Here is a 24,247-nt window from a genome sequence, read left to right as displayed (position 1 = left end):
TGTTGTCCTAGTTACCACAGCCCTGGTGACTAAGGCAACCAGTCTTGGCAAGTAAGACACAGAATGCAATGAGATGTAATACAAATATTTAAGATTACTCTCAAAGAGCAAAAGCAGAAACAAGTAAAAGCAATTCTGTACCCCCAGCATTACCCCCAGTCTCCCTTCATCTACTACATTTCTCATCACCTCCACAGCAGTTTGAGCATGGATACTCAGGTGTGTTTGTGGTACCCAGGAGACCCAAGGGGGGCTGCAAACCCAAATCAAGTGTGCCAGAGCTCCCCCCACACTCCCTCTTCACAGTGAGTTAACTGTACAGACACTAATATGTACAGCCTTGTGCCCAGACTGAAGATCAGAACTTGTGTTACCATTCAATAAACAGCCCCTCTTTATCCATGTATGGTCTCTGCAGCATGCAGGCTGCAGGTTCATAATACCCTGGAGCATTTCACACAGGCATTTCAAGGCATTTCCATCTAGGAACTGAGGAACATAACACTCCTGTGGTTTCTGAGATCGCTATCAGCTCTGCAACAATCCCAGTCCTGAGCACATATTTGCTTCTCTGTTCTCTTTATCAGAGACTTACAATACCCAGAACATCTCAGGCTCAAGGCTGTGAAAAGTTAAGTCAAAAGTTACTTTAAGTGAACCACGTGACTTGGACAATATAAAGGCATTTCTGCTGTCCAAAGTCCAGAACCTCCAACTCTAAACTCTTATGATCATGATCCAAGCACACATCAAGCCCAAAATATCAGCAACTCTTGCTGTCATGGAACTCCAAGTAGCATTTCACTAAGCTTATCTCTTTTTCTCTCCACTTGCTACTAAACTTCACATAAATGGGAAAAAACTACAATATTTTTATTTTAATCAAGATATCAGTTATGCAGAACCTGTAAGAGTGAAAATAAAAATTGGAACAGCCTTTGATAGACACTTCATGTTTAGCTTGCCCTGAACACTAAGTATGCAGTAGTGCTGGGCATCTCACAAGAAACAGGAAAACAAAACTATTATGCTGGGATGGGTGATCAGATCCTGAGAAGAAAGAAGATGAGAAAATTTCAATCAAGATATGCATATAATAACCCATGATGCACCATAATAAAAAGATGTCTTTAAAATATTATTTTAAAGGAAAAAAAGGATAGTTTTATCCCTCTTCAATCCTTAATTATCCTATATTAGAGCTGTGTATAGCATTTAATTAATTAGGCTGCTTACCTGTTAAAAGCTAGCCACATAAAATACGAAGTTTCATTTTCTCCCTTTCACATTTTCACACCCAAAGAGACAATCACCCAGGACCTTGTAGGCATCCTCATGAGAAGGTGTGGAGCTTCAAGAAGAAAATTTGCAAGAATGTGGAGCCAACAGTGCTGCACACTGAGATCACAGGAGTGAAAGGGACAGTTCTGCACAGGCTGCATGTTCCAGGGTGTGGGATGGACTTCCAACCAGGAAGCATCAGGCCCTGAGTTACCCCAAAACCTTGGAAAATTCTGCCTTCCAAGGGTTTCACTCAAGGCCTTTTTTGAACTACGTTCCACTCCAAAGAACTTCAGAGGAATGAGCTCTCTTGAAGCAAGCACTGCTTTAGAGCAATGTTTCTGCTTAAGTTATCAATATTTTTTCACTTAAAATGAAAACAGCATAGGATTTTCAAATCAGTCGGACCTAATGCAATGGGGCCAGGACACAACAACTTTTAACTACTTTTGAACTACAACTGCAGCAGGAATAAGCAAGCAAATGCAACAGGGAAGCTGCAGAGAGGCAGAAGCTCTCGTTTGTGTGCCCAGCTGGAGGGAAGGTAGGCAGGCATCACACTGCTGCCATCAGCTCTCTGCCTCCCCCTCTTCAGAGGCTGCTTTGCTTCTCCAGCAGGCAAACTGCCCCAAGGCCCAGCCCATAGTGCCCCTTCTCCAAAGTGGGATGAATAACAAAGCTAATTTAGAAACCAGAAACCAGGCAGGGGCTTGAGGAAACCTATGCAGGTTGCCACAGCAACTCCACAAATCCATGTCACCGGAGACCACCACACTCAGAGCACTGACAGCAAAGCCCTTTTAGCACCTGGATGACAGCCAGCTACCCCGTTTTCTGGCAACAGGACTGCAAGCCTAAGTAAGATCAGCCCAGCTCAATCTTAAGAATGGAAGATGTCCAAGGGACACCAGAACAGCTGGCACAGCCGGTGCAGGCTCAGCATCCAGCAAAGCCAAGCTGGGAAGGTACTGGAAGGCAGATCATTGAGCTGCCATTGTGATTGCTTCTCCAAGTTTTTCCATTTGAGGGAATGACACACTGGAGATCTACACTTGTGAGCAGCAGAGCAGCACACATGGGGTGTGCAGCACAGATTTTTCTCTGTTAAAAAGTAGCCTGTGTTGCTTCAGCACAACAGGCAACAAAAACATAAGGCTAGACCTACCTGAGTGATTAATCCTCAGAACTACTTTTATAAATGCTAACAATAATTTGAAGCACCTTCCAGCATCTTCCAAAATCAAAGAAATAAAACTGGGTGTTTTCCATTTCTTCTTGTTTATATCCTCTCTCAAAACCTGAACTCAAGTACATATTAAACAAGTGGCTTAAGCCTCAGTCAGACAGTACCACAATCTCTCTGGCTCACAGCATTAGCAAGGGTTAAGTAGGCTTAATGCAATTGCTCTTGTCAGCCCCTCTGACTGCTTGTAACCACCACAGAGAAAGATCAAATTATTCCAACAGTTGTAGAGATAACCTGAAACAAGAGATTAATCTACCACTCAACATTTCTGTCAGTGGGGCTTTTGCCTCCCTTTGAATATCTTGATTTGACAGCAAGCCCAGCCTCACCTTTGGTGATGCTGTGGGATGCCAAAACTCTGAAACTGAATACAGGTGAAACATAATAAACCCCAAATGTGCACAGACAAAACCTAAGATCTGTGGTTTAACTCTTCCCGCAAGAAAAGAGATTTAACCCAGCAATGTGAACAGCTATGAAATATGAAGGAAAAATCCAGAAGATACAGGTGACAACCAAACTCTCAGGATAGAGATGGAGCACATGACTATGAGAAGCTCCTGCATCTGTTACAGACACCTTGGATGTTGGACGGCTACATAAAGCACAGGGTACCTGTCCCTGGGTCTCCATGAACAGGCTCTGTGGGCACACCTGTGCATGAACCAGCCCTCCACCTCCCCAGATTAATGCTGCTTACTCCTCAGAAGGCAGGCTGAGCCAGTCTCCCACACACTTGTATTATCTGCTCCAGGAACAGCTGCTCACAGACACTGAAGCACTGGGTTTCAGACTCAAGGTCAGTTACCCCCCACTGTAAAAGGAAAGGCTTAAAGGGAAGACTTCAATCTTAGAACAAAGACTGTGGAGGTATTTGTTAGCTGCTTGTGGCACTCGTTTCTTCAGTTTGCACTGTTTTTGATAAAGCTGGTATCTGAGCACTACTGATAATTTATCCAGCACACACCCCTGACTGAGAGCTGCACTCCTGGTGAAATTGTTTCTAGCAAAAGATTGCAAAGCCCTGTGAATAGCCCTGCCATCCACACTTGCTGAATGATGTTTACTTGGAGCCCCAGATACACCACGGCAATTTGGGCTTAAAACACCTCTGTGCACAAGAAACTCTCTAACAGCTTCAACACAATGAGAAAGGATGATTTCTCATATATGCACACACTAGCAATGTCCTTGGGAATCCCTATACTTCAGTGCAACTTCACTGAGCTTTGGTGCTTTTGGAAGATTTTTACTTTTCAGTTGGAGACATATTTCCATCTCTGCAGAGAATTTTCTTCAAGGAGTCACCTGGAAAAATGTGCCAGGGAAGAGAACACCTGATAACATCCCCATTAGAACTGGCACTCAGTGAGAAATACCTAATTCTACTCAGTTATCCATGTAAATGGATAATTGAAACCAGCACAAAACAAAATGTAAGGAGTGTTACCTACCCACATTAATCAAAGGAAAAAAAAATTAGTGAAGAAATAAAGAGGAAGATTTAATGTGTTTACACTAGCACTAAGTCAGAATGACCTTTCCTTATACCACTGCCTTTCTCCCAGAGATAAAACAGCATGGCTCCATTGTATGCCCATCAGAGAGCACACAAAGGGCAGCATGGAGCAGACAGATATCTGGGGTGAGGAACACTTACTGCCCACAACCAGGCTCCCACAGGAGCCTGGACAATTCCCCACCAGGCTCATTTTCAGGCCCTTGTCAGAGATGCTCACAGAAATCAAGTAACACCCCACTTCTTTGGAAACACTGACAATTCCTCTCAGAAGGTGCAGGCAGGGAAGCTGGAGAACCAGTTCCCACTCCCAGAACCCAATGCTGTATCCTGTGGCATTCACATTCTCTGATAAAATCCCTTCACCCAGGATTTTTCTCCTGGGAAGCTGAGAAGCCTCAGAGAAAAAAGAAAACAAATTCTTATCTCATTTGCTTCTCCTGTGTTTTGCTCCTTTGGAATGTGTTTGGAGATTGTTTACCCACAGGTGATTGCTTGATTGGATTCTGCTGTGGGTTGTTTTCACTCATTGGCCAGCTGGGGCCAAGCTGTGTTGGGACTCTGGAGAGAGTCACAAGTTTTCATTATTGTCTTTTTAGCCTTCTGTAAGTATCCTTTCTGTATTCTTTAGTATAGTATAGCATAATGATAAATAAAATAAATTTTAAATAAAATTAAATAAAAAAGAAAATAAATTTTAAAATAAAATTAAAAATTAAAATAATTAAAATTAATTAAAAATTAAAACCCAAAAATTTTAAAAATAAAAAATTAAAAATAAAATAAAAATAAACATTAAAAATAAAATTTTTAAAATTAAATAAATTAAAAAAATAAAAACATTTTAAAAATTAAAAGAAAAAAATTTAAAATTTAAAAAACCCCAAATAAAAAAAAAACAAATAAAAAAACCCAAATAAAAACCCCCAAATTTAAAAAAAAATTAAAAAAACCAAATTTAAAAAAACCCAGAAATAATAAAAGAAAAAAAAATTAAAAAATAAAAAAACCCCAAAATATAATATAAACCTTCTAAAAACATCAAGTCACATTCATCATTCTTTCCTTTGTCAAGACACCCTGCAAATACAATAGTATCCTTCACTCCCTGCGATTCCCAAGCACCACTGTGTGTTTGAGCATGTGACACATTGACTCAGCCTGTTCATCCAGCAAAGAATGAGCCTAAAAAACAATGAGTTGTTTCCATCCAGGCCAGCAACTGAGCCAGCTTGTCACATAATCAGGCATGTGCTGGAACTGGTGCCAGTCCAGAGCTGTGAGGCTGAACTGCCAATTTGTGCCATTCCAGGTGTCCCTGCTGAGTCCAAGTAGAGAGGATCTGGAACGGGGCCTGAGAAAGGAACAAAGTTCTCCCACCTTCCTTTGAAACAACCCAATCAAGGCATGAATCACCCCCAGGAAGCACTTGTAATGCCAACCATACAGATCACCCAGCACCCCAGCAGAAAGGCATGCAAGGCTTCCAGTTAAGACAACAGCTATTAGCCACTTAGAGGTGCCTATCACCTTTTTCTCCCTCAACACACCTCAGTTCCTGAAGTATTGTTGGCTTTATTTGAGTACTTTTATTTCACCTGTTTTGTCCTGTGTTGAGTCCTGCACCCTGCTGCACAGATTTCTACTGACAAGGCTGGCTGTGCTGTGTTGAGAGCTCAAACAACTGCTTTGGGTCATGCATCCCAGCTACCTGCACTACAGCCCATGAAAGGTGCATGCAAATCCTACTCTTTGGGGAAAAAAAAAAAAAACCTAAACAAAAAACCCCCAGCAAGTTGATATTTCAAAAGATACTTATGAGAAAACCATTCATCTTACATGTAATATGTAAGCCTCTAAACCTCAGTGTGTAAGACTTCCCATTGGGGTTTTTTTCCATTCTTTTTGTAAGATTAGGAGGGCCCTAAGTCTTTTAGGTCTGTCTGGCCTGACCTCCTGTAGAGCACAGACAAACAACATATTTTCTCAGCCAAAAAAGAAATGGCAACACACCAAAAACTGTTGTCATCCTATTGCAGGGGTTCCATACTGCTGTCTCCTTATCACAAAAGTTCCAGACCTTCCTGCTGTTGTGCATGGGCAGCTCCTCAGAGCACTGCCTCTTTCTTCTCCCAAAGCAGCCAACTGACTCCAGTGCCCTTCTCACCCAGCCACCCCAGCCACTCTTTTAGAGCATCTTCTTCTCACTGCTTACAGCCGTGGCCTGGTAATGTCAGGCCTGCTCCCAATCTTTGATCATTGGCCCAGCTGCAACTCCTTAGGGCTGAGATTACTTTCTACACTATCTTTATTTTCTTCTATTCTATCCCCCTACAAAAAAAAACAAACCTGAAGAATGGTCCATCTTTTATCAGCAAGGAACAAAACTTGGGCTGGTGCCAAGTCATCTCTGAAATTTACCCCATTTTGTGATGTATGTCCACAGAATAAAAAAGGCAGCAGAGCTGAAAAGCACCTCAGATATTAGATGCAACCTCTTGTAACAGACAGACAAAGCAGTAGCCTGATGTCCTGTATTCATTCATGGAAGCCAAATTCAACACTGAAGCTCAACACCTTCAAAGTCGTTGTTGCATTGAACAGCACCAAAATTTTTACACCTACAAACAGTTATAACTTTTTGGAGAGCTCTGATTCCCATCCTGAACTGACATACAGCCAGGGAGCGACAAGATGTTCTTCAGACATGGAGACAATTATCACAGAATCACAGACTGGTTTGGGTTGGAAGAGACCTGAAAGATCATCTTGTTCCCACTCCCCTGCCATGAGCAGGCACAGCTGCTCAAAGCCTCATCCAGCCTGGCCTTGAGCACTTCCAGGGACAGGGGATCCACAACTTCTCTGGGCAACCTGTGCCAGGGCCTATTCACCCTCACAGTGAACAATTCTGAGTTTTGACAAGTTTGGGAATTTTAGGTTGTCCTATATGGAGTTGGACTTGATGATCCTCATGGATCCCTTGCAGCTCAGGGGATTCTGTGATATTTGAACTGTAAATATCTTAACTCCCCTAGCACCTGTAGAACATCTGTAGGATTTGCTCCACACCAGAGTCAGCCAAATGTTCAGGCAACTTCCAGAAGGGGTGCAGATAGCTTTTCTTTTTTTCATATTCCCAGGGAAGAAGCAACTGAGAGGAAGTGGCTTCGGAAATCTTGGTTTTCCTTTTCTAAGAAATAACATTTATAATTACCTAGCTCTCCAAAAACCTCTCCAGTCAGAGATTGCTACTTTAGTAGATCCTTCCCATCTCTTCTGGAAAAAAAAAGGAGGGAGGACAGAGTCCTGGAAGATATGTCCTGACAGGGAGGAGTAAAGATGAGGGGTGGTCATGCCCAGCACCACTGCCTGGAAAGTTGGCATTTCTGCCCACCTATCCACTGACTGACAGCTGCATTAGAAAATACTGGAAAGCTGGCAGATTGTCTCCTCTCTACCAAACCACACAATACGAGATCCATGGAAGAGAAGATGGAAGTCAGCTACCATGGATGAAGACATGAAAAGCATAGCATCCTTCCAGTAGCTATGTTTGGATTTTCATCACACCCTCTTTTTGCCCTCTGGCAGCTGCTACCTCTAGAGAGTCCCAAAAAGGCAGTGCTCTTCTACAAAGGGGCAGCTTCTCAGCATTCATGCCACATTACTCCATTCTCCTTTGGATTGGTGAGAAAACTCACTCAAAAGAGAGAAAACAACTACTACAAACTTATCCCCTGCTAGGGATGTCAGCTGCTGGGAGTTAGTGGTGGATTTGCACTCAAATTCATACTAACCAGTAAGCCCAAAAGCCATTTCCAGGCAGATTTTCCATCTGAACTCCCAGGGCACAGCAGAATATTTCACACAAGGCAGCCACACCACCTCATGCTTGCTGTAATTCTCGTGTGTTACTAAACTACTCACACTGCAGATGATTGAGCAAGGCAGCAAGAGGCTGGAAGTCTGCCAACAGCCATTGAGAAACAGCCTGAAATGCATCTGAAAGGACAGAGGGGAAAACTCAACCACACACCTCACAGTTCAGCTCTCTCAGTTCTGTTATGATGTGGACCTGTGGCCTCCAGAATTGTGTGGAGTAAGGAGCAGGATTTTACACCCAGTTTTATCACTAGATGTAGCCCAGTAATCCACAACACACAGATGCTTTAGGAGCCTCTCATCCATTTCATCTAGTAGCTACAGCCACAAAGAAATACACAGCTTGTCCTGACTGAAAATTCCTTATTTTATTAGACATCTTCCTTCAGTGCAAAATCTGCATACATCTTCAAAATTAGATCTTTATTCTTAAGAAGAAGAAAGCTGCTAGCCTTGCTATTCAGAGCATGAAAATCCTCCAAAGTACAACCTCTGCAGGCAAAGTAAAAAGAAAACAAAGCCTGCCTTTAATAATCACAAAGCTTTACAAGAAACCTCCTACTATCACTGCAACAGAAAGCACATGCCAAATTCTGCAAGGGCAGGGAAGACAAGCAGGCAAGGAAGAAATACTGCTGTGGGTCCTAGGGAACTCTAAACACTTTTGTTCTCAGGGATATCCATATGGAAGAACAGGATTTTTCCTAGTTCCTAATATCTCAAGGCCTTCCATTAGAGAAGAAAAAATAAATCATATTTAGGGCCTATTTGTTGTATATCCACATACATACTGCAAGACAGCCTATCAGGTTCACTTCCCAAGGCAAAGCTGGTGTAAATCAGAGCAAAGGAAGCATTCAGTTAGGTGAATTTGCTCTAAGTTTATCTTCCATTGGGACAATCTAACGACAGTGAAATATTGTGGTGAAACTCAGCACAAGCAACAAATCAATGTGTTTCAGTCAGTAAATCTTAAGACAACACGTCAAAACCAAACTCAGGGGAATCTCAGACTGGCAACGGCTGCACTTTGGCAACGTCAACTGCAACAGTACAAGACTGAAAAGCTCTTTTGAATCAGTTGTATGAAACCTCATACAAATTCCCAAGCCCAAAAAAATCTCTCTGTTATCTTGTTTCACTGGCCTGGACATTTTACTACCAGGCAGTTGCCACCCCAGACCATCTGTCATTAGCAGATCTAGTCCATGAGCAGTTTGTTCAGGAGCTGCTTCTCCCCCCAAACATTGCAGGCTGTCCATGCACAAAACCAATGTCACCAAGCATAGAACAGACTCCTTCCCTCAACACCCCTTTTATTTAATCCTAAACATTAAGGCTTAATCCTTACAAGTATTTCTATCATAGCTGAAAAATGGGAAATCTCAAGGTAATACAAAGCCTGAAAATAGGAAAGGAAGAAAATCAGCAAGCACAAAATATGGCTGGCTTTCACTCTCTGAACTCTCTGTTCACTCAGCCTCTCCTGTCCTTTTTACAAAACCTAGATGTTTTAAGATATAGTAAAAACTTAAGAACTGGGAGAACCAGGGAAATAATAAGCAAATGGCACAGGCTTGAGTTTCTACAGTGCTGACAGTTGTCACACAGTTATACAATTAATGACACAGTTGCAAAATGTCTTTCAGTTCAATAGGATAGGAGAAGAGAAGTTTTCCTCCATTTTTGTCCCCTCTCCCTGGACCTGCACCAGAGACACAGACAACACCAACCTGCAACTTGTTTACTTCATATGGATTTATTGCTTTGCTAAAAGGTTGAGCACCTCTGTCCCAGGAGAAGGGGGGGATAATGAGCAAAAGGCAGAGCCCAGGTATAATGAAGGTATAATCTCCAGGACAAGCATGGTGGTGGAGACAGGTATTCTCCACCACCACTCCACATGTGCTCTTCAAACACTCTCAATCACCTCCCCTTCACCAGGTACCATTCAGAAGCAGCAACTGCCCCTTGCAATCCCAAGAGCATCCTACAGGCTGCACACAGAGCTGGCACTCCAATAAGAGTCCAGAGATACAGGGAGAAGCAGGAAGGACTAACAGTCACACAGCACCACAGCTCAAATCCACAGGCCCTTTTGCAGTGTGTGCATTACCAAAGTGTCCTTGACAAGGGTGCTAACTTGTCACTGAGGTCCAGTTTTTGTCTTTCAGGTGGGCAGTGGGGAGGGTGTGCATGTGCCCATGCATTTCAGTTACATGCCCAAAGAGCAACAGATGCTCTACAGAACATATAACATTTATTTTGTAGGGATGTTTCCTACTGCAAAAATAAGGGAAGAAGAAGTTGTTCAAAAGTCTTCTTTGATGCAGCCTGAGATTATCTCTCTCAGGCCCAGAAAGAACCAAGTTATTTTCCCTTCAATGGCTTCATTTCCCATAGTCAACAAGTAAGAACCAGGACACTCAAAAGATACATCTAGAAATCCTCACACTGTCATCAATCAATCTCTTTTCCTTTTTTAATCTCTTCTATTCTCTTTTATTCTCTTCTCTCTTTTTTTCTCTTCCTTCCTTCTTTCTAGGAGATTCCTTTTTTTAGCATTTGTTGTTCTACCTGCTGCTTCTGAGGAAGTTCCCCCGTGTTGCTGTCTGCCCTTAGACAGAGAAACTGTGACGCATATGAATTCACCTGCACTGTCAACAACTCAGGGATCCTTCTAGAGAGCCATCAGCAACAAATGGTTATTCTGGATAACAGGAACTGAATTCTGAAACTTCACCTGTTTTATTTATACAGTAAAATGTATAATTAGTGCTGGCAAAACACCATGTAACTCTACACTTCCTCTTCATAATCTCCTTTGGAGCGCTGTGATGTCACAAGGAAGATGTTCTGTAACCTGGATAGCTGAGGCTGTAACCACCCTGGGACAGATTTACACTGAACACTGCTAACCTCAATGGAAAGTTTGTCTGGCCTGAAAACACACCTACTCTAAAGGCAGAGACCAGGGAGCTTCTCTCACACAAATTTTGCCTGGATTTTAAACCTTGATCTATTTAATTTTGCCTTTTTCCCAAAGAGAGTTCCAATATCGTGCACATCTCACAGTCAGGTCTCCTTGAAAAGTCATTTATTCTCATAGTATTAGAAAAAATTGGGCTGTAATTAAGCAGAGTTATAAATCTTTGGTCACTTGGGACCTGAAACCTATTCATATTCATGTCAACAGGAGTGTTTGTTGCTACAATCAGGACTGCACACAAGACAAGTGCCTCATCATTTCTCAGGAAAGAAAATAATCCTCTGGGGGCCAATACCTATTCTGCCTTCTGTTCACAGCTGTGTTGAGCTGGGATGTTGACCACTTCTGCCAGTCCACCACCCACCATTTTGCTTTTTGGCATGTCACCCCAAGAACACCATTTCCCTTGTCACAGGCACAAGCTGCCACAGCCTACAGCCTGGTTTCCTCTCTAATCTCACAGCTCTGCCAGCTACCCAGAGGAGAAATAACCATGGCTGCAATGGCAGAAGTGGTCTTTGGAAAATGCTTTTCCAGATTCCTCTTCCCAAGAGTGCACAACTATCAGGATCTGCTAAAAGCTTCAAACTTCCCCCAAAAGACACTTAGATCTACAAAGGTAGTCGTTCCTTACCTAGACAGATAGACAGGACTCAAATTTTGGGCCCAACTGTTCTCATGCTCTTTCAACAAACTCCAAGTGCTCAGTGTGGAGCCTCATCACAGTTTCTTCAGGCCAAGGCAAGGGGAGGTTTGATGATTTTCTTTACAGACACCACATCCCTGCCTGCAAGGGTATGAAACCAAGATTTCTCTGTTCGGAGCGGGATCCAACAGTGTCAGGATTAAAGTATTGCTGTAACTGGATTGCTTCCTGTAGTCACAAACAATAATCAGGTTAAGAGATTTCCTTTCCCTCCTCTTGGCTGGGCTGTGAGTAGGCAGAAGTTACAAGGCAAGTGGGTGGCTGTTAAACTGTTCCTACTCCAATTGTTTGAGAGGGGTGTTTAGGGTTGTTAATTTTGCCTCCTACTCATTGATTTAAAGGCACATTTACCTATGCAGGGAGCAAGTGCACCTTGCTGCACAAACCATGAATGAAACAGACTCTTGGAAACCAATCTCTCCACTCTGCATCCTTTCACACCACAAACCCACACAGATGCATCACTGGAGAGAACACAGCTGAATCAGCTTAGCCTGAAAATGCACCGTTCTCTCCCACCCCCTTTCCTGCACTCATATCAGCTTTTTCCAGGCTGCCTTCTCTTCTCCTTTCCCCCCCACAGATTCTCAATACCATCCCACTAGAAAAAGACAGCAAACCCTGAGGATGGTTGAATTACCTCCACAGCACACCCAGCCAGCAAATAGGGGATTGGAAGACAGCCAAGTTCTCCACCACAGGGGACCCAACAGGACCTCCAAGCTCCCTTTAACCACAGATTTCTATGAAATATGGTTCTTGGGGGCAGTTGTCCTTGACAAGACAGTACAAAACTGGGCAAATAGATCAGAAGTTGAGAGAGCTGGACAGGCATTGTGTAATTTCCTAGCAGATTCCTGTGTGAGGCTACAACTCACTGGCTGTGTTGTTCACAATACCCAAATATTTGGAAAGAAGTGATAAAAAATAAAAAGGAAAATTAACTGAGGACAAACCAAGCAAACTGTTGCCCCACTGTGTGAACAGGAGACTTGCAGTGACATAACTACATTTCCTAGGCCCTGCTACAGCAAGACTTAATAGCTCTTAGAGTGATGCAATTTAGAGTTAAGATCTGGATTCGGGCAGAGAAATAAGATTTAATCTGTCACTGCCACTTTTTAACTGTTGGATGAATCCTTCACCTCTGCTTCCCCCTCACCCATGTTCATCCAAAGCACAGAGTAAAACCCCCACAAAACAAGCAACATTTCACTGTAGCACATCATGCAGCATCTACCACAAAAGGATGTGAGACTCTGCCATAGCCTCCTGGCATGTCCTGTCACACAAGCTGGATTCCAGATAATAAGGACACTGTCAAGAAGCATCTCCTGAGGATGCATTAGGATCTGCCCAAGCAGCCTGAACCCTGGCCCAGCATGCACAGCATTCTACCCAGTCACACAGCCATCAGCCTCTCTCATGTTCCACTGCAACATGTGCAGATATTCACTGCCTCGACCAGGAGATATTTCTTTTCTCAGCACAAAGAGCCCTTAAAATCTCAGCAGAAAATCCAAATAACTTCTACACTCTGCTCCCCAAATCTCAATCTAGATTCCACCAGCTCCCAGGGGATTCACATCTGGCAGACTGGGCAGCAAAGCAAACCCTGCTAGTGCTCTCGCTCTCAGGTGGTTTTTCTCCCTATCACGTGCAAGAAAAAGGCAACACTGTGGCATGGAAACAGCTGTGAACAAAGTAGGGAGAACAGGAACGTGAGTCATAGCTGTGGCTTCGGGGAGGGAAAGGGCTACCTCAACTAGAAGAGCAAGCAGCTTCAGGATCGGAATCTAAGCCTCACTTCAGTGTCCAAACCACAAGGTCATCTTTCTGCTTTACCTTCAAACAATATTTTCAAACTTTTACTTGTTTAACAAAGAGCACATGACCAAATTAATTGCTGATGCGTAACAGCCTCCCCAGAAACCTTAAAAAGAGCTTACTAACCAATCTACAGGGCAGTGGTAACACGCTGAACTTTTAAAATTATCTTTTCTAGGCAACAGAAGGGGTACACTAGGTAGGACACACCCCATCTTTACCTGGTCACTGCTTTAAAATCACTGTGTTAAAACTTCCAGCTGTTCACTGGGGTTCTACCCAAAAGCCATCTCAGGACAGACAAGAAGTAGTGGAAGTCTGCAGCAGCACCCTGATCTTCTCTAGAGCATTTTAGCCATGCTGAAATGAGGCATCAGCAATAGCATGGCCAATGTCGTGGAACTTTCTTCACAAATGTAACAGATTTTGAAATTTTCTGTCTCCATATGCAGCAGAATTGCCCCACCAGCTGTCCCCAAATCCGAGGCTGCTTTAACAAAAGATGCTGCGGTGCCAGTTTAGCGGAGAGCAGCAGTCAAGGTGCAAATGCACACCACACCTGCTCCGAGCCTCCACAGCCAGAGCAGCCTGTCAGGTCCCTGTTGCTAAACAGCTCGCTCACAGTCTCCAGGCTAAAATAAAATGTGTTAATGAAGTAACCACCACAAAGCGGTGATTACAAAAACACCACTTGCAGCCTTTTCTGCAAAAAGGAAAGCACTAGTGCTTAAGACACAGGTGACAAGTACCTTTGGACCAAGTGAGAAAGTGCTAATGGGGATGCAGAACAGACCCCATTCTCACACTCATCACCTGGCAGAGTTTACAGGGATACACCTCCAAGAGTGCTGTGCCAACGCAGCTAAGCTGGGAAAAGTGGTGAAACGAGGTCAGCGTTAGGTCACTGATACACACCAACTCCTTCCATCATCCAGAGTGTCCTGGTAAAGATCTACACACACACTGGCAAAAAGCAATCATGTGCCACGCAGCAGCCTCCCTAAAGTGTAGTTAACGCTTTTCCTACTAATGCTTAATGTAGAGTTCACATTTCATTACAGCTCGCTGCTCCTGAAGTAGCACGGACACGAGACTGTCATCCCTTCCGCTTCCTCTGCTTTTATCTCGAGCTGGCAAACACCTTAGAGCTGAATCCCTGCAGGCTCAGGAACACTGCACCGTGTTAAGTTACACCTGCGACAACAGACTGAAGTAATACAAGCCCATGAAAGAGTGTCAAACCAGCATGGACATCCGTTTTTGAGGCTTCTTCAAAAAAATAAGAAAAAAAATTACATTTAAAAAAAGTTTAATTCTAAAGAATTGCAGTTAAGATTCTTCACCCAAAAGAGTGATTCTTACCAAAGCTGGCACATTTGTTCTTAGGCTTTTCATCAACAAAAGCTGTTAATAACCAGTGCCTGTACAATGCAGTTTTCTGCTCAGATCCTTGTGGGTGGAGCAAGAGCCTGAAACAAGGCTGACTTGTCCATACTTTCATAAATCAGTACAGTGACAGATAAAATCACCTCCTAATAATATTAACATTTCAGCAACACACAGATGAGATGAACACAGTGTAAATGCAGAGCAATGGGAACGTTGTCCTTTTGTCTGACTGGAAGTTAAAGAACATAAGAGGCAGGCGAAGAAAAGCTTGAAATGTCAAGGGACTTGACAAACATCAAGGAGAAATTTAATAAATTATTCATACACACAGGAGGTGAAATCCAAACAGGACATTCAGATTCTGCTTCTGACAAAGGAGCACACAGGAAAGGAAGGAATATCTGGAACAAGCAGCCTTGAGCACAAGGTATGAGAGAACTGAAAGAAATGTTCACTTATGGGCCTTATTTCAGGGATGCACATAAAAGAAAGTTCAGAAAGTCTAGAAGAAGAAAAAAGCTGATATTCATTAACACTGAAGAAATGTAAAAGCCATTAAAAAACAACCCAAGCAGATCAAGAACATAGTTCAGCTGAATACAAGCCATGCAAGAACAAGATGTAGTCGTTACAGCTTCACAAGGAATCGTCTTTAAATTATGAGGAAAAAATCAAACTACTTTGAGAAGGGAAAAATTAAGACTTGGATTGAAAGATTGCTCAATTACAGGTATGCAAGTAAAACCAGAAGCAAGGGAAAAAATCGTGAGAACAGTGTCAAAAGTATCACAGGCACGGGCAGGGCTTTTGAGGGAAAGGAGCAACGAGAAAAAAAGTGAATGCATTGATAAGGCAGAAAATAGACTAGAAGAGGAAGGTGAAGGAACATGGAGGGAAATCCTAAATACACAGGAGCTCTTCTAAAAAGTATATTAATAATGTAAATCTAAATTACACTTATCTAAATGATATGGATTCAGAGACACTACTTGAACTGTTACTGAAAATGAAACAGCAGAAGAATCAATGAGAGGCTTTGCATGAACAGGATCTTCCCTCCTGGTAGAGAAAGCTATTAAAGAAAAGTGTAGCAGAACCCTTTACCAGGGAGTTGCTCTTATTCTAACCCTGCTACCATTGCAACAGTCCAACACCTAATTGTTAACAGTTTTCAGTTTTGGAAAATGGAACTAAAGACATGAGTTCTGCTGTCATCCTGAACTGCCTATACTGATAAGAATTTATTTATCACATATGCAGAAAAACAGTAAATACATACATAAAAATACATAGCTGGGTGTGGAACCTGGACATTTTTTGTCCAGGAAATGGTCCCACATGCCCTGGCTTTGGATCTCATGCTACTTAAAATATGCTCACACTGAAGAATAAGAAACATGATAAGAAATGGAAGTTTAAAAACCAGCACGAGTAGGTAAATAAGGAAAACACAGAACAAACATAGAACAGGAGCTCTAATTTACTAAACAGAACCCCTCAGGGCATGAGAGATGGCAGTGGGCAGCACTAGAAAGGACAGGGCATTGCAACAGGCCAGCAGAAAACGTCAGCCTAATTCTGGGCTGTGTGCACTGAGGCTGAATCACACTGCAGAGCAGGGAGTGGTCTCTGTAACCACAGTTGCAATGTGTTCAGGCACCTGAAATATTGCAGCTCTCCTCCCAGCACGCTGCAATGAGTGTATTGAAGTATCCAAACAAAGCCTCATTTAGCTAAGAGACTTCCAGCTACAAGAGCAGTATCACTTGAGCTGTCTGCTTCCCCAGAGGCAGAGACAAGTTCCTGCTGCCACATCCCACACACAGGAGTAAGACACTCTCACTTCTTGTTTCCCAAAACAGTATTCACCAGCTTTGATGTAGTTAAAAAAAAAAAAACCAAAACAAACCAAAACAGAAGCACAGCTTCCCCATCAGCTGGGATGCTGAAAGCTTGGACAAGATAACACCACAAGGTATTTGGGAAATAGCTCTGGCCATATGCTCACCTGGCATGCTATAAAATGCAGTATGTTTTTTACCTCTGGCTCTCTTTTAGAAACAACTTTTAACGTTGACAGGAGACACAGCTTTCAATCTAGAATCATTCCACGTTGAAACAAGTACACAAAAGCATCAGCACAGACTTAAACCACAGAATGGATCCCTAAGGGAACCCTGTAAGCTGCTGGTGCTTAGTAACTCCTTCTTTTGACAGAGTAAAGCTCTGGGGATTGTGATCCCAGAGAAGGGTGGACTGTACACCAACAACATGGCTGCTAAAGATCGGCCACAAGTGACTGAGGATGCCAGAAGAAGTGGAATGTGCACTCGTGGTGTCCTAGCACAGTAAGAACAATGCAACATTTTTGATAAATCATCAGAGACCTGTTGCAACACATTAGCCTGGCTAATGAATGAAGAGCTGGAAAACAAGGCTAGGATGGAGCGTGAGAGGTCCTTCAAATAAAATTAAACCCTCAGGGAAGTCACTATGAACATTTTGCAAGGAGCACACCCCCCATCAATCACATTAGGAGAGCACACTTATCCCAAGTTCTGCTCAATTATTGTATGCTCAGAAGGAAAACAAAACACTGCCAGAGAAGAAATCCTAAATGTGTTCTACTGCCACAGAGAGCTACAGATAGTGGACAACACATGAGACATATTATCCTGCAGGCCTGTAGCCAAGCCCATGATATTAAGAATAATAAGCAATCTGATGGCTGTTTAGAACATTTTGTTTTCTACATAGGACTGCAAGGAAATCATAATTCAAACAGGGCATATCACCAATTATAAGAGACTGTTTCCCTACAAGAAACTGTGGCCTCTCCCAAGCACCCTGGGTCTGAAGCTACATGGATTTGTCAAGGAATCATAGTGTCTTCTGAAAGAGCAATCTGGAATCATTTAACATTCCCAGAGGTGCAACTCTGTAGCTTATCCAAACAGAACAGATTTTGCTGAGGTTGGAAGTTTACTATGAAAATGTCTGATTTACCCAGGAAACCACTCAAGAACATCTCAGGCAGATAAATACATATTCTTCCAGCTGGAATAAGCATTTCTTACAGGAACACCCAGTTCAGGGGCTCTTCATTGCCATGAAACTCTTAAGGGGGTGTAGAAAAGACAGGGAATGCTCTGTGCTGAGAGTAAAGAGACCCCTGAGCCCACAGCAGCCCCTTCATGTAGCTGTGCCAGAGGAGAGCACGTTCCTTCACTTCACACCACAGGGCAGGAACTGTCACTGAAAGGATTCCTCAGGCAATGGAAAGCATGCAACCACACCTGCACAAATAAAGTGTTAACTTACTCTCCACCAGCTGTCAGGTAATGGACACTGGCTGCCCAAACAGGAAAACTGGCTTGCAGAGACAAGAGCATTCACCTCATGGAACTTCAGAGGATCACCCTAGCTGGCACTTTTGGGATGCTTCCAGTTGTACTTGCAATAACTGCTCTCATTCCAAGAAGACATTCATTAGGCTGTAACTCTTCCAAAACAAAAGTTTGCAATTTATAATGATAGAGAATCCAGAGCACCTGCTGGAATGTAATATCCTGAAGGTACACGCACACAGTGTCACAAAGTGAGCCCAGAACGTGCATTTCCATCAATCAATGCTTTTCTAACAACCATACACAGAAGACACTGTGTTCGAGCACACTGTGTGGGTGGCAGCAAGACTTGGAATGTTTCCTCATGCATTGTACTGAGATACAAGGCATTGTGGATGAAATGCAGTGTATTTGAATCCTTGCAGTGCCATTCGGAGCAGCATAATCTGCACAGGTAGAATCTGCCTTTGCAGCCTGACCTCAGCAATACTGAGACAGCAACCAAAACACAACTTGTATCTCTCACCTTTAACTAGAAATATGACTACTTACCAACTGAAACAACATCCACATAACACTGAACACAGTAGCTGTGTCATGGAAAAAGTGAACACAATCACACAATCTTATCTTGTTTCCTAATTAAGAACTCACATTTATGGACGCTCAGATGTTAAAAGAAAAAAATAAAAAGAGCAGTGCTATTAAAAGAGGTGGAAAATACCACTATGTGGAAATAACAAGACCTCAAGCATGTTTGCACCAAGTCCTTTGACACATTTTTTCCCAGTGTACTGCCTGACCAAGACACAAAACAATGAGAACACAGTAAGACATTACCTTGATGCAGACGGACATTTTACCTTGGCAATGCTCTGGTTCACTTCTGGCCCTCTCCGCACAGTGAAAATCTGCTACTACCCCTAAGGGGACCTATATGCAAGGCATCTCAATAAAGACACTCCCACCTCAGAATCCTGCTATAAAGACTTCTACTAAGAAAACTGTGAGTGGAAGTTAAGGCTGATTGATGGAGTATTTTAGCCAAAGCATGCTTCTCATCCTGCATTGTGAATTAAGCAGGTGTGCTTTCCCTCTAAGGTACTGTGATGGGAAGCCAGTCATTTTGAGCCAATGAGCAGCCCCACTGAAGATGCAAAGAGCATTTTGTATCGTTTCCAGGTGTTTACTTCCTTCTGCCTTTCTGCATAATAGACAACTGCCCATAAAATTCAGCTCTGCCTCCCCTGGCAGCCACTTAAGCCAAAGGCAGCAGGGTCTAGGCTATGCTCAGTTAGTTCACAGAAGGGTCATCAAGAGGTCACAGATCTCTCTCTCTACCTGGCCCTGAAAAGAGAAAGACCCCAGCAGGAGAGATGATACCTCCATCCAGAGAGCAAGGCAATTTCCAAAAATAAACGTGGACTTCGTTCAGTGGCACATGCCCGATTCAGCCAGAAAAAAACCTCCATTACAGGCAACAGCTGAGCTTAGAAAGCCAAGATCCTCCTGCAAGGCATCCAAAGTCCTGCAGTCATACTACTGAACCCTTCCATGCACTGGGGCTTATACTTCCCACTGCCCATTTTTATTGGCCCAGACTCTTTCTGGTAGCTTGAAGGCCTGGACAACCTGTCCTGCATTAACAGCTGAGCACAAAGCACCCCCACAAAGGCTGATCCAGCCCAGCCCCACTCCTGCAGCAGCCAGAGCTGCACCTGCAGAAAATCAAACACCTAAGAAGGAGCTCAGGGACAGCCAAGACTTGCAATAGAGACTCCAGAAAAAGAAATCATCTTCTATAGCATTAAAACCAGTGCAAAGTTCTTCTTTCTCCAGATATGCATAAGTATGAAAAAATGCAGACTACACATGCATAAGGGACAGAGAAGCCCAAGGACATTATTGCCCATGGGTGGAAATTATTTTGCCACCACTACCACTCCCAAAGCAGAGTGAGAGCAGGGAGCACCTGTGCTGGGCACTGGGACCGTACAGCAGAGCTCCTGCCTTGAAGAACACATCAAGGCTACACCATATACCTGCAGATCACTAGAGGGAGAACGCAGGCAAGCAATAAGGAAGCACAGTGCACAGATACACCATGAACAGCTCAGCTTTGGGGCTTGAGCTCCCTTCAGCTTCAGTGAACTGAAACACTTGCCTGACACATGCCTGCTCACCCAGGAAAGCTTGGGCTAACTGAAGGCTGGAAAACACAGAAGCACCACAGTCCCACACTGGTCACTGTGGACTCTGGCCACTGGCAGGACTTCTCCAGACCTGCTGACGTGACAGCGCATCATGTCAGAGCCACGGCCTCTGAAGGAAGAATCAGCTTCCATTAGCTTCCTCCCATCTTAGCAGATCCTGTGTTTGAAGATATTCCAGAGACGGTATTTCAGATGAATTTCACAGAAATTCCCTGCAAGCAGCTGTGTCAGATGGCTGCCCCCTGGGCTGTCAGCACACAAAGAAGCTCGTGCATTAGAACAAGCATCTACACAATGCTAATGGAAACTGTCCTTGTGACGAGACACAGGATTCACTGGGCCAAAAACCAGTTCTACAAACAACTTTCAGACTGATCACACATCACTTCTCACCCGCTGGCATCCTGCCACCTGTGTAACCCACTTCTACACTCAGACTCACTATTCTCAGTCATGCTGTCCGTGGTTTGCCCAAAGCAGTTCTCCTCTCCCTAGCTCCTGGAACACTTCCATTTGTGAAACATGCACATCCTTCACCATCACTAAGCTCTGTGTTTTGCATATGCAAATTTTTTCTACAGGAAGTCAACCTGATAATTCTGTCCTGCTCTCCAAATTCCAGCCTGGGAGTAAACTGCCCACAAATGAACAACACCTCAAGTCACTTTAAAGGTATGAAATGATCACTTGCTTCCTGCTCCGCACAACAGCCTCAGCATGTGTCATCAAAAGGTGAACAGGCTTTTAGCAGACACATGTTGCAAACTCCTTCACATCTGCTGCCTGCCGAGCCCAGCACTCCCTTGGGCACCACAATCACAGAGGCTTTCTCTAGTAGCTTGGAGTATTTTGGAACGTTTCTACTCCAGCCCATCTGGCCACACAGTCACTGAGTTTCCCTGTACACACATACTCATCTAGCAAAGCCCTTTCACAAAGGCTGGTATCCTGCTGCCCTACAGGAACGGGTTTTTTTGCTCACCCTCTTGAATTTTACACCTCTAATTTTTGCGAGACACTTGAATACATCATTGCAGACAACACACCACAGCCCAGAGACACGAGGAATCATGGTGACTTCCTGAACCTGCCCTGTAACTCTCATGAGAGGACCTGATCGGAGTCTGCTAAGATGAGTGAGCCAAAAGACACCCACCCACCTCGTTAACACACCAGGCACCTTCTGGCTCCAAGACAGGTGTTCACAAGCACATCTAGCCGTACTGGCAGTGATGACATCCACACCACTCAGCTTGACTCCCAGCTCTACCAGAGATACAACTCTGAGTTCAGCTGGCAGCAGTGAATCCTTCCTGCTGCTCCCTAAGGTCTGGAGCGCAGATGACAGAGGCCCACGGATGCGGGTGCCCGCTGCCTGGCTTCACGGAAGCGGCTGTAGGGCTATCACCGTTCACTTCGGGGGGACAGAGGCAGCTTTCCCAAGCACGGCCACGACGATACAGCCCCTTCTGAGCCCCACGGCCATCGCGGCAGGCACTCGCCAGGGGCTGCAACATGGAGGCAACGCAGCCGCGCTCCGGCGCTGTGCCCCCTGCCCGCCGCCCCCCGGGGCCGCTCCCGCTGGAAGCGCAGCGGGGCCAGCGCCGGGGCTCGCCGCGCAACAGCCGCTGCCTGGGCCGGGCCTCCCCGCCGCCGAGGAGCGGGGATACTGCGGGGGCCGCCTCCTCCTGCCCGGCCCCGCTCGTGTCCGGGCTCCGCACGGCCCCGGCGGCGGGGCGGCTCACCTGGGCACGCAGCTCGGCGCCGACCGATCGATCTCCCACGTGGCGAAGAGGTTCATGGGCACTGGGACCGGCACCGGGCTGGCCATCGCCATCGCGGTCGCTGTCGCCGCCGCCCCGCCGGCTGCCGCCGGAGGCCCCGCGGCGGGGCCCGGGCCCAGCACGCCGCTCGCCGCCGCCGTCGCCATCGCCGCCATCCCGCCGCCGCCGCCGCCGTTGGCGCTGGGGGGCGGCGCGAGCCCCTCGCCTCAGCGACGGCCTCCACCCCGGCGCGCGCGCGCGCGCGCGCCCCCGCTCCCTCGCGGCCCGTGACCAATCAGAGCGCGGCCAGGGCGCGGGCACGAGCCAACCGGAGCCGGGAGAAAGGGCGAGGACCGCGACTGATGGCAAACGGCCAATCGGAGCCGAGCGAGAGGCGAGGCCGGGGCGGCCGCTGTCCAATCGGAGAGGTCGGCGGGGCGGGGCCAGCCAATGGGAGCGGCGCAGCTGCCCCGGCTTGGCGGGGGTAGGAGGGCGCGGCGTCGCTCCCTTTAAAGCGCATCGGCCGCCGCCCCCGGGAGCGCGCCCAGGGGCGCGGTTGGGCGCACGTCCCGCCGCTGAGGCTGGGCTGTCCGTCTGTCCCCGCACCCGCGCGGCGGCGGAGAATGCCCGGGGCTAGCCAAGGCCCTCAGCCCTGCATGAGCCGCTGTGGCGCCGCGGGGAGAGGGTGCCCGCAGGGGGGAACAGCAGGGCCGGCCGGCGGGTGGGCCTGAGGAGGAACGGAGCAGCTGGAGCCGCGGGCACGGCGGGTTGAAAGCAAAAGGAAGCCGAGACCTCTGACTGACTCTTTCCTCGAAACACTTGGGAACTCCGAGCACGCTGCAGGGAGAAAAGCAGAAATCCCCTTCAGTCCCACTAAAGGTCTCCAGGGAAATGCAGCAAAAGGAGGAACCTCGTCGGCCAGAAGCTGCAAGTGATGGCTGTCATGGGCAAAAGCCATTTGTGACCCGGAGACAAAGCCATTTGTTACCCGGAGACCATGCCCAGAGCTTCAACAGCTCAGAAGGCATTGCAGATTATAAAGCATGTGCAGGGCAGAGCACCCCTAGGGACAGAGGTGAGGGCAAGCCTGTGACACTGCAGCTGGACAAGTGCACTCTGTTCTGGTAGAAAGCATATAAGATCCCTCCTGTGCCTTGCCTCCATCTGTCTGAAATGCCTCTGCCTCTTGAAAAAATGGGATGTCAGAGAAATCAAATAATCATAATAGGGTGGTACTGGTTGAGGGCTCCTGAAAGGAAGCAGAGATGGTCCAAGAGCTGCTTTGAAAACTGTGTGAAAGAAACAGCCAAGTCAATAGTGGTCAAACCAGAAAACAAAGAAAAGCCAGCAGCTTCTGCAGGAACCTGTGCTTCTAAATACATTTAGCAGTGACAGAGTTTTTAACATGGATGCAGTATTAATTCCAGGCACATTGTAAAATGTGGCTCATGCCAGTGGAGGAATTAGGCTCAGAAAAGTGGCAGCAGTATAAGCTTGCAAAGCAGCCTAAAACATCCATGGTTTCTACTGTCAATCTTGAGTACTGTGTTTGCAAAATATTACCAGGAAACGTTTCAGGGGCACCTTCCTGAATACTGATGTATAATTTGTAGTCTGCCCCTTGCACCTCTTCTTTTTACTTGCATTTGTCAGGTCTACATTTGCCCTGCTGTTGAGGTTTCAGGTTGGTCAGTAACATGCTGGGAATTCACATCAGATTCCAGTTTGACTAGATGGACAATCTGAACCATCATCAAACTTTTACTTTTTGTTCCCTGCCCACCTTCCCAGCCCATTTCTGCATCTGATAAATGGCATGGATCACAGCTGAGTGATCCAGACCTCCTGACTTGCTCACAAAACAGCTTGATTGCTGCTTTAATGCATTTGCTTTCCTTGAAGTGGGTCATTAATGCACAAGAGAACCTTTGCTTTCCTCCTTGACAGCCTTGGTTCTCTAAGAGCATTTTATAGGGGATCTTAGCAGAGGCCTTTGTGTAAGACCAGCTGGACCAAGGATGAGCTGCATTTTCATAGCATTCTGCCAATTGATGTGGAAACCTTGGCTTTGCAGCCAGAGAG

At 45.4% G+C, this 24,247-nt stretch overlaps 1 protein-coding gene across 2 annotated transcripts in view; it reads right to left on the bottom strand.

The window, feature by feature from the left end:
- Positions 1-22,332, bottom strand: part of LOC136554324 (phosphofurin acidic cluster sorting protein 1-like) — a 54,754-nt gene extending 32,422 nt beyond the window's left edge. The window contains exon 1 of one of the 2 annotated variants that reach the window (XM_066546172.1): positions 22,148-22,332. In XM_066546172.1, coding sequence (XP_066402269.1) covers positions 22,148-22,332 — 185 coding nt within the window. The remainder of the gene's footprint in view (positions 1-22,147) is intronic. The other variant, XM_066546173.1, reaches the window with a different exon arrangement.
- Between the last annotated feature and the right edge of the window lie 1,915 nt (positions 22,333-24,247).

The sequence above is a fragment of the Molothrus aeneus genome, chromosome 3 (genome assembly GCF_037042795.1).
Source record: "Molothrus aeneus isolate 106 chromosome 3, BPBGC_Maene_1.0, whole genome shotgun sequence".
NCBI classification, from domain to species: Eukaryota; Metazoa; Chordata; class Aves; order Passeriformes; family Icteridae; genus Molothrus; species Molothrus aeneus.
This window is presented reverse-complemented; position numbering and strand designations above follow the sequence as displayed.